This window comes from Notolepis coatsorum, assembly GCF_963971535.1.
Source record: "Notolepis coatsorum genome assembly, chromosome: 4".
Classification (NCBI taxonomy): domain Eukaryota; kingdom Metazoa; phylum Chordata; class Actinopteri; order Aulopiformes; family Paralepididae; genus Notolepis; species Notolepis coatsorum.
Window position 1 is genome coordinate 163,614,628 of NC_140168.1, and position 15,422 is coordinate 163,630,049.

The window sequence follows — 15,422 nt, forward strand, 5'->3', positions numbered from 1 at the left end:
CTAGGTGTAATACTCTTGACTGTTACAGCAGTTGTTGCTAATACAGGTATATGCAAAAACATCAAACATGCATTTTTTAAGTTTATGTTGATGAAATTAATTTCCAGAGACTCATGTGTGAATTAATTTGCAGATATCCATGTGGACTGTTTGAAAGACGCCGTCCGAATCACATGGAAGATCACACCTGAGTTGGCACCATATGCATCTCGGCATTTCCTTGGAAGCTGCATGCCGTCGAGTTTCTCCCAGACGGAGGAGGGAGGAGGAGGGGAAGCAACGTTCAACTACAAGCTCAATGACTGCAAATTCAGGAGACTGGTAACAATCCAATACTTATAATTAGGGCTGTCAAAGTTGATGCTTTAATTTGAGATAATTTAAATTAACAAATGTATCTAGATTAATCTATGGAGTGAAAAATGTTCAACGTTCTGAACTTTCAGCAGTATCTTTGCTTGTTTGTTCTTTACATTGACTCATGCACCTTTTTGAAAATCATCTGACATGAAGATGGAACACATTTTTGTTGTTATGATTTATATTACTGGTAGTTCATACAAGACATTATCGTCCTCAGTCTAAGCCAATCTGCACTTTAACATAGGCCTGGGTTGTTTTTATTTCTGTTAGTGCCGTGGATATAAGAAGGAGGTCTTTAAAGCCGAGTCAATGTTGATGGTTTTGTTGAACATTTGTATTTCGCAGGAGAGAAACCGTATTCAAAGAAAGCTATTAAAATAGTCTTTGAATCTAAATATACTTTCTTTTTGTTGATTCTACATTCATTCCATGATTTTACTCAAGTAAATATCTGTTACAAGCTTCGGTCTAAAGTAGAAAAATGTGATTCATTTATTCATAAATTAATCTAGATTAAATGCAGAAAATTGTGCGATTAATTAGTTGTTATTTTTTTCATCTATTGACAGTACTACTTATAATACAACCCCCCCCCAGAAAATAAAAGGTTAACTGCCTTTTGTCCACCCCATTTTTCCACAGATGAAAGGGAAACGCCTCATCTATGAGAATGACTTGACTTTTAGGCCACAGGCAAAGAGCAAAGCGCCAGCAGATTACACGTATCCCATCCAGTGTGTTTATAAAAGGTAAGTTATCAAGTTTTAGGATGAAATTCAAACCTAACGGCATTGAAGTGGGATTACGACTGAAAGGTTATTGTTTTTTTTATTTTAGGCCCGATGGGTGGATTCCTCCCTTCCTGGTCCACGGGTCGGGTGCTTCAGTGGGCCACGGGGGCCTGGTCTTCCACATGGCCCTGCTCAACGGTGAGTCCTGCCCTGGCTGTCCTACGTGTGGACCGGTTGGGTCACGGGTGGCTTGTCGTCGGAAACAAAGTCTACCAATTACCAGCTTCAAATGAGTCAGTAATATGGACTGTTTCAAAATGACAAACATTACGTTCTAAAAGGACCAAGTTTGTTTCCTGTTCCAGTGTTTGGTCATGCAATAGTTGGCAGGAAATGACTTCCACTGGAATACTCATAAGTCATAACATATCTTAACGGAACCATTTATTCCAGACTCTTATCACCATGGTTTTATCATCTGTATCAATCATGGTAATGTTGGTATCAATAATCTCTCCCTAATGGCAATTCTTCCCTGAACTAGTTTCTGAGAAACGAGTAATCCACTACCCTACCTCTAAACTAAAGTATCTATTAACTAATTACTGGATTTGAGCTGCGATCTGCTAAAATCGGTTGGTCCACACACGTTAACGGGTTTTGGCATGGAGGTCGTTTGTGTGTGTGTTCATGCCAATTGGCTAAAAGGGGGTGTGGCAGAGGCCTATTGCAAAAAGGCTGCAGCTACTGTGAATTTGCACTTGTTACAGTAAGAGATTAGTTGCCTTTGTATAATTGTTTTATTTATTGACTGGGACAATGCACTATAAATATATTGCACCACATACGTAGCTATAACACTGAAAAGCTGGTTCATGCCCTCATCTCCCGTCTAGATTACTGTAATGCATTGCTCATTGGCTCAACATAAAAATCCCTCTATAAACTTCAACTAGTTCAGAACAGCTCAGCCTGCATCATCACCCGCTGCCAAGTTCTCCCACATCACACCTGTCCTGCACCACTCCTCACTTCACTCACTGGCTCCCTGTCAAGTATAGGATTGATCTGTCTCCTCACTTACAAAGCCCTCCACTCCCTAGCACCTGATTACATCTACAACCTCCTGCAACACTACACTCCCTCCCGCTCACTCCGCTCATCCAACGTAGCCCTTCTGAGCACACCACACTACCGCCTTAAGTCCACAGAAAACAAATCATTCTCCTCCTCTGCTCCCCGACTCTGGAATCAACTCCCATTACACATCAAAGAAGCCCCATCCGTAGAAACATTTAAGTCCCACCTCAAAACCCACCTGTTCAACCTTGCATACCCTCACTCCTGACCCCCCCCCCCCCAACGCCTGCATCGCTCACATTTTCACTTTTGTACACGCCTATATATTTTATTATTTATTTTAATTGTCTGTTTTGTCTCTAAGCTGTCAACCTTTCTCTGTAGTATCCCCACCATGTTGTCATTGTGAAAATTCATGTACTGTTTTTGTCCATATACCTATTGTAATGTACTGTATGTAAAGCGCTTTGAGATACTTTATGTAAGGCGCTATATGAAATAAATCTTATAAGTAAAGTACAATAATACGATGGGTCTGGTTTCCAGCTGCACGTTACTCCCCAGCCTGCAGTCCAGACGAGGACACTTATCTGTTCCATCTGTTGACCCTCTTCCAGAACAACTGTCTGGTACGGCGAGGACCAACGTCTTCCCCCTGGGCTCCTTCCTCCCCGTCTGGGCAGCCGTGGAGCAGAAGGCTCACCAGCCGCTGCTGCTGATCATAGAGGAGTGTGTGGCGGCCTCCACGCCAGAGCTGCAGCCCGACAGCCAGGTCTACCCCATCATCACCAACCAGGGGTAGGTGCTCCATAACCCTAACCCCGTCATCATAACCCTAACCCCGTCATCACCACCAGGGCTAGGTTCCTGTGTCTACAACATGTCTGACGATGAGATGAGGGCACTTGATTCCTAAGGAGGAAATGCTGTGTATGCATTCCGCGATGTTGGTGTTTGCATTAGCATTTAAAATATATTTTTTTAACTTATCATACAAAAATAACCATTTAACCAGGAAAGACTAACCCTTAATTTTCACAATAGATAAATGCATCTTTGGATCTCTAATATTCAATATCACTACCAAAGTGAGGTGGGCCCTTGGGTTAATATCAAGGCCCATGTTTGGTAGCCACTTGGGTGGTAGAGTCCACTAAACTAGACATGTGGTGGCTATAAGACATTTAGTTGAACATGATATATATATATATATATATATTCAATTAATTTGTTAATTGTTAAAAATCCAAATGACTGGTTGTAAAGGAGTGCTAAAGGTCGAGTCTGTAATGGCATCAAACGGTGACCTTTAGGCCCCACTTGGTATGATCCTTGCTGTGTGGGTCGTCCTCGCTGGCCACACCTCTATCTCTGAGGTGAGGATGAAAGGCCTGGTGTGGATTGATAACCTTTTGATAAGACTAACAAGAATGTACACAGTGCAGCACGTGGGTTTCTGCCAAGAGGTTGCTGGTTTGATTCTACCTTTTTAACCCTTTCACTGCCACACTACCAAATGGTTAACCCTTTCACTGCAACAATACAGAAGGTTAACCCTTTCACAACCACACTACAGAGGGTTAACCATTTCACTACCACGCTTTCTGTAGTGTGGCAGTGAAAGGTTAACCTTTTGTAGTGTGGCAGTGAAAGGGTTAAAGGTGTTCATTGTTTCTGTTGAGGCCAACGAGATGTCCACTAGAAGACAAAGGGTTAATCAGGACAGATGAGATTGTGTCTCACAGGACGGTATCGAAGGATTCAGTACAGCTTATCAATAGTCCTACAGTACAGCTTATCAATAGTCCTACAGTACAGCTTATCAATAGTCCTATAGTACAGTTTATCAATAGTCCTATAGTACAGTTTATCAATAGTCCTACAGTACAGCTTATCAATAGTCCTACAGTACAGCTTATCAATAGTCCTACAGTACAGCCTATCAATAGTCCTACAGTACAGCTAATCATCATCAATAGTCCTACAGTACAGCTAATCATCAATAGTCCTACAGTACAGCTAATCATCAATAGTCCTACAGTACAGCTAATCATCAATAGTCCTACAGTACAGCTTATCATCATCAATATATAGCACTTCTATATGAATTGAAAATGGGGGACCCTGATGGAAACAAGACAAACGTCTTTCTCAGGTCTGCATCCCCTTAACAATTGTATGTATTGAGCCGTACTGTATTGTACCCATTCTGCAATCTGTTAAATAAAGTTTTCATTCATTCATTCATTCATTCATTCATTCATTCATTCATTCAATAGTCCTACAGTACAGCTTATCATCATCAATAGTCCTACAGTACAGCTTATCATCATCAATAGTCCTACAGTATAGCTAATCAATAGTCCTACAGTACAGCTTATCATCAATAGTCCTGCTTATCATCAATAGTCCTACAGTACAGCTTATCATCAATAGTCCTGCTTATCATCAATAGTCCTACAGTACAGCTTATCATCATCAATAGTCCTACAGTACAGCTTATCATCATCAATAGTCCTACAGTATAGCTAATCAATAGTCCTACAGTACAGCTTATCATCATCAATAGATCCTTAAGAACTTCTACTCATGTACACTAGAGAGCATCCTGACTGGCAACATCACCTCCTGGTTTGGGAATAGCACTGCACAAGACCGAAGCAGACTACAAGGAGTGACACGTTCAGCCAAACGCACAATTGGAGGGGGGCTCCCCACCCTCCAGAACATTTACAACAAGCGTTGCAGGGGCAAGGCTAAGAGAATCATTAAAGACTCCAGTCACCCGAACAACTGCCTCTTTGAACTGCTGCGGTCAGGCAAGCGATACCGGAGTCTCAAGGCGAGCACAGAAAGACTCAGAAGAAGCTTCTATCCCCAGGCCATCAGGCTGCTAAACGAACAATGAACACTACACAACAACCATCAAACGCACATAGCACACACATCCACACGCACACACTCACTTTAAACAAACACACTGTAGCACCCACCCCACACACTTTATAGCACACACTCACTTTAAACAAACACACTGTAGCACCCACTCCCCACACTTTATATTTATTGATGAAGGATTGCACTACAACTCGTACACCTTACTGTAAATTGTACCTAAATTGTACCTCATCCCATTTCTGCTTTGCACTATATAGTACTGTACATTAGTACACTGCATAGTATTGTATATTATATGGTAACTCAGTTACGTCTATTCTGCATCGAACATTGTACATATGTCTATACTGAACACTGTGACCTTTTTCTACCTTTCTACTTCTAAATTACATGCTATACTATGTTATTTGATACTATCTTGTCTAGCACAGTCTCTGGAGCGTAACAGTAAGAAGCATTTTGTATGAAAGTATTCTGTACTTCTGTATGACAACTATTAAAGAAACTCTAAACTCTAACTCTAGTCCTGCTTATCATCAATAGTCCTACAGTACAGCTAATCTTCATCAATAGGCCTACAGTACAGCTTATCATCATCAATAGTCCTACAGTACAGCGTATCATCAATGTGTCTTGTTGCAGGACAGTAATGTAATCCCCTTGTTTCTGTCAAAAGTCTTGTTGCAGGACAGTGATGTAATCCCCTTGTTTCTGTCGGGTGTCTTGTTGCAGAGACTAATGTAATCCCCTTGTTTCTGTCGGGTGTCTTGTTGCAGGACAGTAATGTAATCCCCTTGTTTCTGTCAGCTGTCTTGTTGCAGGACAGTAATGTAATCCCCTTGTTTCTGTCAAGGGTCTTGTTGCAGGACAGTAATGTAATCCCCTTGTTTCTGTCAGCTGTCTTCATAGGCGGCGGGTGAGCTGGACATTAGCGTAGGCTATAGATGGGATAGGACTCTCGCAAAATCTTTCCTTTTTCATTTTTGCTCGCACGCAAACGGTGCTGTCCAGGTTCTGATTTCATACAATACACACACCCACTAGGCTACTACAGCGAGCCCCACTAATTTCATATAGTGCAAATTAATTGTTCAAATGAAGGCTTCCAATATGATTAACTATTATCTTACCTTAATGCAACAAAAAAAATTCGACGTTTTGTGCATCAATGATCTTTTCTGCTTTAAGTTTGTCTGTGAGATCACTTTCAATGTGAAGCTGCTTTGAAAACAATGTACATAGTAGCTCTAAAAAGTTTCCACGGTTTGATTAACTCTGACTCAGTCTCATCATGCCCTCGTAGAGCAAGCCCTTGGCCTCAGGTGATCCGTGTTATGCCCAGGCGGCATGTAACTTGGAATGGAGTTCCAGGTCTTGGCAGCTCTCACGGAGAGGGCTGATTTGCTAAATGTACTTGTCCTTAATGGAACAGCCAAGTCACCCGGTACAACAGTTCTGGTGAACCTGGAGGTGAAAATCGGTGGGGGTGGGGCTAGACCATGGAGGATTTTCAAGACCAGACTGGCATCGGTTAGTTTGATGATGCGGCGTGATTGGTTACTGCCTGCAGTCTGGAATGTTAAACGGCCACCACACCTACTGCCATTGACACCTTGGTTGGCCGACCCTGGCGTATTGTCACCACCGGGCTGCAGCAGCCCACACGGACAATATCGTAGCCTAGGCTGCCTATAATAATGCGCAGACTGGGGCTGCTGGTTTGGGTCGGCATAGCCTCGCCTGGCCTTACATACCACAAATCATGTTAAACCCAGATTCGGCTCAAACAAGGGACTAAACACGTTTCGCAATTATGCCACATCAATGTGGAACGCCCTACCCAAAGCTGTAAAGGAATGTGAATCACTACCCACTTTCAAAAACACTCTCAAAACACCTACGGGAGACTGCAATTCAAAACTGGCCCCTGTAAATGTCCTAACACAACCCCCTCCAATGTACAGTAAATTACCAAGTATGGTCTTGTCAATATTCCAATATACAGTTTTGTTTGTACAGTGTACAGTGTCCCCCACCCACCCCTCCTACCCAACCCCCCCCCCCCCCCCCCACCCACCCAACCACCTCCAATGTACAGTCCCCCCCCCCCACCTACCCAATCCAATGTACAGTTTCTACGTCAAATGTATATACTTTTTTTTTCTGGACTCTCTTTGTATCACAAACGGTACTGTATTTACAAATCTGGTATGTCATAAATATATAGATGTAGCAGTACTGTCTATCTGTATGTCATGTATGTCATATATGTTACGATGAATTGAAAATGGGGGACCCTGATGTAAACAAGACGAAAGTCTTTCTCTGGTCTGCATCCCCTTAACAATTGTATGTATTGAGCTGTACTGTACTGTACCCATTCTGCAATCTGTTAATAAAGTTTTCAATCAATCAATCAATCAAACCCGCCGTCTATGGCTGTCTTGTTGCAGGACAGTAATGTAATCCACTTGTTTCTGTCAGGTGTCTTGTTGACGGCAGGCGCGGCATCTCCAGATTCCTGCCTCGGTACCACTCCTCTGCAGTCATTCTGTACCTGCAGTCCTTCAAGTTCCCTGCAGGGGAGGAGGTGAGTCAGTCTGTACCTGCAGTCCTTCAAGTTCCCTGCAGGGGAGAAGGTGAGTCAGTCTGTACCTGCAGTCCTTCAAGTTCCCTGCAGGGGAGGAGGTGAGCAGTAGACTGTTGAGGAGGAGTGTAGACTTGAGGAGGTGTGTAGACTTGAGGAGGTGTGTAGACTAGACTGTTGTATTTTCTGTAACTTGATGCTGAGAGGATGGCTATACGGTGACTATCCTATGTTTCAATGGTGGTTGGCCATTTGGAGCAATCGTCTCAGAGAAAGAGGTGGGTATACTCCATTTACTTGCATATTAGGGATGGGCAATACATCAAATATCTATCGTTTTTTTGTATGCTAAGAAAAGTTTTTTACAATGTTAAATGTTTATGTTTATTTAGGATCCCCATTCGCTTTTGCACTAGGCAAAAGCTATTCTTCCTGGGGTCCGGCACACACAAATGTACAACATTCAATACACTACATCATCACCAACATCAACATCAATACATTACATCATCATCAACATCAGTCACATCATCAATTACGTCACTATCAACATCAGTTAGAATGACATTGTACAAAATATCCACCAACAATGTTAAATGCAGAACAGGTCCGCTTCCTATACTTGGCAGCTTGATGCTCTGATGAAGGGACAAACAGCCGGATATAGCCCACAATAATGTGAGACTGATTTGAGTCGAATCTTTTGGGCTGCCGCTATTTCCACTCACTCATTTGTGTGTATGTATTGTTTTAGTATATTTGAATGTAAATAGAAAATTTGATCACGTCCCATTACCATCAAACTACAGTAAAACCTGACTTGTGTCTTTGTCTCTCAGGTGTTAAATGACTTGTCTCTGTCTCACGGGTGTTAAATGATCCTGACTTGTATCTCTGTGTTAAATGACTTGTGTCTCTGTCTCACATGTGTTAAATGACTTGTGTCTCTGTGTTAAATGACTTGTGTCTCTGTGTTAAATGACTAGTCTCTGTGTTAAATGACTTGTGTCTCTGTGTTAAATGACTGTCTGTGTTAAATGACTTGTGTCTGTTAAATGACTTGTCTCTCAGGTGTTTAAATTACCTGGGTCTGTGTTAAATGACTTGTGTCTCTGTCTCTCGTGTTTAAATGACTCGTGTCTCTGTGTTAAATGACTTGCGTCTCTGTGTTAAATGACTTGTGTCTCTGTTAAATCACTTGTGTCTTTGTGTTAAATGACGTCTGTGTTAAATGACTTGTCTCTCTGTGTTAAATTACTTGTGTCTCTGTGTTAAATGACTTGTGTCTCTGTCTCTCAGGTCTACCTCCACTGTAAACTAGTCGCCTGGGATCCAGAGGGTTTCAGTGAAGGCAGAAAGGCCTGTCATTATACTGAAGCAGGGTAACCATATATGATTTGTATTATCTGTTGTATGCAAGGCCATATTATTAATGACTAATCACTATATATATATATATATATATATATATATATATATATATATATATATATATATTATTTTATTGGTTCTCAGCTGGGAGCTCCTTGACGACCCACTTCATAATGAACTCTGTAACTGCTGTGACTCCATTTGCAAGACGACGAGGTTCAAGAGAGGAGCTGGATCAGGTATCGTGTCCACCCTAAACTGTTGAATACAACATTTCTTTTTAGGTGTTCTTTCCTGCATTAACCCTTTCACTGCCACACTACAGAAGGTTAACCCTTTACTATCACACTACCGTCGGTAGTGTGATAGTAAAGGGTTAACCTTCTGTAGTGTGGCAGTGAAAGGGTTTTAACCTTCTGTGTATTGTCGCAGTGAAAGGGGTTAAGTAATTTGCATCCTTCTCTCTAGGATCCCAGGGTCTGGTTCAGAACGCGGTGCTCGGACCCCTGCTCATGGTGGACCGGTCGGCTGCAAACAACAACAACAGTACCGGAGTCAAATCAGTCGAGCTTTTCACTGCAGAGTAAGGTTCCTTAGGACTGGGCTGTTGCTTTATTATTACATTCTCATTTTGATCAATCAATTCATTCTTTCAGGTTTTTTTTGTTTTGATATTTCCATAGTTGATGGTTAAGGGGTAGGAACCGTCTAGCTCCATCTTGACCTTTTTGTCTCTGCAGGGTAGGAACCGTCTAGCTGTGGAAGCTCCATGGATTCTGCATGTGGGGCTCGTGGACTGAGTGATTGCCTTAACATCTTTTGGGCTCCCTTATGCTTTATGAATAAAATGTAATATTTCAATAATAAAATATCTTCTATTTCTACTTGAACCAGCAAGAGTGTATTCCTGAGCGGCAAGGTGATTCAGTGTTTTGACCGTCCTCCGGGTGGAGATGAAATATCACAACTAACACTCTGCCCGTATATGAACTATTGTGCTGAAACCAGGAAACGCATTGTGTGTATATACAGGCTATATAATGCATTATTAGCAGGCGTTTTAAGTCTAAATGGGTTTTAAACTCCACTGTTTCCAGTTTTGACCCCGTAGGTTCTAGATTGTGTGGTATCCAAGTGTTTGTGTCCAATGATTTAATAATCTGGTTGCTTTTTTTTTAGACTAACATAAAAGAAAAAGGTCAAAATAAAGAGGATGCTTTCTAGTGACGTAATCATAACAGATTATGATGTTCTAAACATGTAGAATGGCCTTACAGGCTAAATATGACTTCATGGTACACTTTACCAACTGGTCAGAACAGACCCTGATCAGAAGCAGCTGTGTTTAGAAGGCCGCTTGGTAACGAATGAAGGTCAGGAGATGACTCCGAGAATAGCCCTTAGGTCAACAGAAACATGATGTAACACGACAGTGTTATCCTGTGGCAGGACAGCAATAGCCTTGCAATCTTGCGTTTATTGTCCTAGAGCAGCTGCAAGAACCATTGTTCTCTATCCTGAGAAAAGGGCCTGTGAGAACAGGTCTGGGTCCAGTGAGGACTATTAGAATTAACTAACCGTGTAAACTAATAATCCAAAGATAAAATACATTTAATTGGTGATAATTATAGGTAATAGGCAACTAGATATTGTGTTATTTTATACTGGAAGTTGTAATTGAACCTACATTTCACTACAGGATTTCACAAGGACATGTCGGGATAAAACAGCAGCTGTGAGATAACAGAGCGGACCAGTTAGTGAAATAGGCCTTCCCACCAAGGACTGAGCATTTTGATTAAAAGCAGGATATCTAGTTAAAATTAACAATAAAAACACTAATAAATAGTGGAGGAAACTTTAGCTTGTCCATCTGAATAGAAAAATATCAAACGCTTGGTTCACACTATAACCATAATTGGAATTATCAAGTAAATTTAGTATTATATGATTAAGTAAATAATAAGGTCTGAAGCATTACTCCAGTACTTTTTCATAATTTTATAATAAAGTAAGTGTTATTGAAATATTGGAACCTCTGTAAATTAATGAAATAGTCCAACTGCTCAGCAGATAGTCTGATCTGGTCGGGGATTTCACAAGGAGGTCCAATGGGACCAGACTAGGGATAAATGTGTAATAAGAAATGACATGATTTAATGCAACAAGTATATTTTATTCAATCAAGAAATTGTGTGACAAAGAGTCTCATAAGCAGAGGGAGGTTTTCCTCTCTGACTCACATTCCAGAGACGGCCTCAGGCTTGTTCTGGTGGGCTGGGTGTGTGTCCCCCTCAGACAGCTCCGTTTTCACCTGTGATTGGGGGAGAAGATGTTTAGAAGACTCTCAGGGCAAATGTTTGACTGAATTAAAAGCAGATTATTGGTTAAATTCACCCATCATGTCAAACTACCAGGTGTATCTCCACTGCCAGCTGGTGGCTTGGGATCCCAGAGGTCTGGACGACAGCAAGAAGGCCTGCCACTACGTCAAGGACTACGGGTAAAACTTGGTCACATGGGTTCATCTGGCTTTTATTTTTATACTATCAAAACCATCAGGTTTATTTCTATTTAAAATATGGATGGTGCATGTTAATGAACACTTTCATGTGAAAAATGGCAGATTCTAGCCAGAGGCTAATTTCCATCTGTGGTCCCTTTGCAGGTTGATGTTAACGAAGCAGACAAATGTGTACAAACTTCATAACCACAAGTTACTGAACTACACACATGCCACAACCATAGACAAACAGATCATGGATGAAACTGATACACAATATGTGGAGACTAATCAGGAAATGGGAAGACTAAAGTTCAAGGTGCTTTAGGTACTAAGTGTTAAAGTGACTGGTGCTTGTGCTAATGTGCTCAGTTTGTTGCACTTGAATTGTAAAGTGCTGGAATAGATTGCACATTAATTGTAGATTTGCACATGTTCAGTATTGCACTGGATAAGCATACATGGATATATTTATGTACGCATTTAGCAGAATGTTGTATACACGGATTGTAATCGCATACATACTATTGTAATAAAAAGATAAATGGGTCACGGATCAGGTTTGACCTAGCCACATCATTAAAATTACTGGAAGATCAACATCGGTGTAACAGAGTTAGAAATTATATTTGTTTGCATGTGAATTTTATCTAAATTGAGAAACATCATACCGTATTTGTTTTGGGAGCCACCTGGTGACGTGTTGAGGTCATTGTATATCGCGCTGCATGTCCCTGTGGGGACACCGTACCTACTCAGCAGTGTTGTACCCGACTGCTCGAGGTAGGTTCTCATTGAAGTGTAGCTCTGCTATTTCACTACTTTCTCTGGTTAGAATTTGTCTAAACATTAAACTGTAATAACCTAGTGCATAACGCTCACTGTATTACATAATGTAATGATAGCTGTGTTGGTTTGACCGCTGGTATTGGTCCTATGTGTGTGCTGCGTTTTACAGATGTTGGAACTGGAGAAGCGTGTTATGGCGCGAGTGCTTTCTTTGTAACAATAATCTTGAGAAGGAAGGCTAATGTACCATTTTATGTTGTACATGCAGGTCTACCAGATGTACAGTGACCAGGAAAACACTACAGCTGTTTTCGTTTCATGTCTTTTATATGTATGTGGCTTCATATGCAATGCAAACATGTTATTTTCGACATCATTATATTGTTGGGAATCTACTGATGCACTTCCTGCTATGTCCAGCTGGTCGTGCAAGTTTACCAATTTGGTTTATAGACTTGCAAATTAATGGTATTATACTGTGTATTGGGGAGTAGTGGGTTTGTTATTTTAATTGTTATGAGAATGTAAAATACATGTACTTTTATAAATACTGTGTCATTGAGACATTATAAAAGAGCAGTGTTGTACCCGTCTGCTCGAGGTCTACCAAATGTACAGTGACCAGGAAAACACTACAGCTGTTTTTGTTTCATGTCTTTTATAGGCAATAAACAGTCGAAAGCAGTTCCGTCTCTTCAATCTCTGACCAGATGACAACCGTTACACTGGTGCCGTGACCTTCTGGATCTTCAAGATCAGCTCGACGCCGATCGCCGTGGATGCTGTGTGGCTGTCCAGAATTGTGTACAAGATCAGTGTGTGGTCAGATCTGTAACTAGTATATTGGTCAGAGCGAAGTGTTTTCACTCCCATGCATATAGCGACGATTATTTTTGTTTTGTTTTGTTAAAAAGAAAGAAAAAAAATATATTTATAATTATTATTTTGATTATAATTTTCTTTTTCTTTAATTTAATTTTTATTTATTTTCATTTGGTATTCCATAGTTTAACACAACGCAAGTACTTACACGGTCTGAGGGGGGAGTTGATGACGATAGGGTGGATACTTTTGCCAGTCCAGTCCTATTGATGGGAAGAGGTTTGGCGTTTAGTGGCTATGCTGGCGGCAGCGATGTCACCAGGAAGTTTGATAGGGGGGTGGGGCATTCCCGGTACATGGCTGACAGCGGTAGGGGTACAGGGTTGAGTCAGAGCCCAGGTTGTGCTCCTGTTGGGCAGGTCATGGGGGAGGGTCCTCACACTTCTACACCTAGTAGTGATGCTGATGCTATGAACCACCTCACAGACATGGTAGGGCAGTTAGGTGCCCAGATCGGCGAGTCTATAGTCGCAAAGTTGATGTCATCTGGTGTAAGAAACATGAGTGGCGATCTCCAGAATACTTCACGTCAGGATACGCACAGGGAAGCTACCAGGCAGGAAGCCCCACATGTGACAGTTCAGGTTAGGCCAGACAGAGAACCCCAGACATTCAGAGGTGACGGTTCTGATAAGTGTTCAGTTCAGGAGTGGATTGACATGACTAAGTCTCATCTCAGGAAACAGGCGATACCTATGCTTGAGCAGGCTGAGGAAATTCTGAGTCGGTTAAGGGGTAAAGCTAGAGATGTTGTGAGGATCGGCCTACGTAGTGATCCATCACTTGATGCCAATAGAGACCCTGGGCTGATTTACAATATCCTCCTTCAGTACTTCAGTGATGCATCCTCATGTCTCCCTCTTTCGGACTTCTATGCCACCCTGCCCAAACCCAGATAAAACCCAGTCGATTACTGGATTAGATTGAACAAGGCAGCAGACCTAGCTATTGAGGGTCTGGGCAGACAGGGCAAGCAAGCAGGGAACATGAGTGATGAGGTGGCGCTCATGTTTGTGAAACATTGTCCTGACCCAGAGTTATCCTACACTCTGAAATGTAAGCCAATCCATGAATGGACCTCACGAGATGTGCAGATGAGGTTTGATGATTACCAAAGGGAATTGAGGGCTAGCAGCAGAGTTAGTGGGGCTGTGCAGTTAAAGAGTCACACCACCACTGTCCTCCATGAGCAGTCTAGCTCATCACCAGCCAGTTTGTCAGTACCTGAGCAGTGCCACACCCAGAGTCCTATCTCTTTCTCTCTTCAAGCCCAACACCAGGAGTGTCATACTCCTTACCCCTCTCCTGGTTCTGTCCCAGTTCAAGGAGAGATCTGCCATGTCCCACGCCCCACCTCTACGGCAGTTGTCGCTCAGAATCTCCCGCAGTCGGAGGAGAGGCTTCTTAGCCGTATGGTGGACAGGGTTTCAGGGGATGATGGAGAAAATGCAGCAACGCAATGTCGCTACTCCAATGCGTGGTGGGAGGTTCCAGCGTACCCCTGGAGGGGGACATCCCAGGGAGCAAGCTTGTCGGGTCTGTGATGACTCTAGTCATAGCACCATTTCACACTGCATGAATGAGAGGCTGTGTTTCGCCTGTCTGGCCCCTGGGCATACAAAGAGGGACTGCCATGCCAATAAGTCCTCCCAACCTCAGTTTGGGGGAAACTAACTGACCTGTATGTGAAGGGAGGCAGTACAGGTCCCGACGTGAACTCCCAAACTAGTTATATATCTGATGCTGAGACGGTTTATGCGTCTGTGAAGGATTCAAGTGATGACTCAGAAGTTGTTGTGTATCAGAACATACACAGGATTAGCAGCAGTGACAGTCTTTTTTATACACCTGTGGGTGTGGGTGGAACAACAACGCTGGGTGGCATGCTGGACAGCGGGTCCATGGCTTGTAGCATCAGCGAGGTAGCAGAGATGAAGCTGAGGGAGGCTGGAGTGATAACTGAGCACAACCAGATCAATGTGAACGTGGTCCTTGTTGGATGTGGTGGACGCCGTGTCAAGCCAAAGTCTGCCTTCGATGTGGAGATGGAAGTGTATGGCTGTAAGATGTCGGTCCCCACGCTCGTTGTTCAGGGACAGCATGATGAGTTGATACTGGGGACTAATGTTATTAAGCATGTCCTTCGTCAGTCTAAGCTGTGCGATTCCTACTGGAAAACTGTATCCGGCCCCTGCACTGCCAAAGATCAAGAATCTGA

At 42.4% G+C, this 15,422-nt stretch overlaps 1 protein-coding gene across 1 annotated transcript; it reads left to right on the top strand.

The window, feature by feature from the left end:
• Nucleotides 1-231: 231 nt before the first annotated feature.
• Nucleotides 232-9,045, top strand: zp3f.2 (zona pellucida glycoprotein 3f, tandem duplicate 2; the record flags this gene model as incomplete). Its single annotated transcript, XM_084312151.1, has 6 exons — nucleotides 232-321; nucleotides 1,006-1,112; nucleotides 1,201-1,292; nucleotides 2,792-2,972; nucleotides 7,575-7,662; nucleotides 8,959-9,045. The coding sequence occupies 6 exons, from the start codon at nucleotides 232-234 to the stop codon at nucleotides 9,043-9,045; spliced, it is 645 nt and encodes a 214-aa protein (XP_084168277.1).
• Between the last annotated feature and the right edge of the window lie 6,377 nt (nucleotides 9,046-15,422).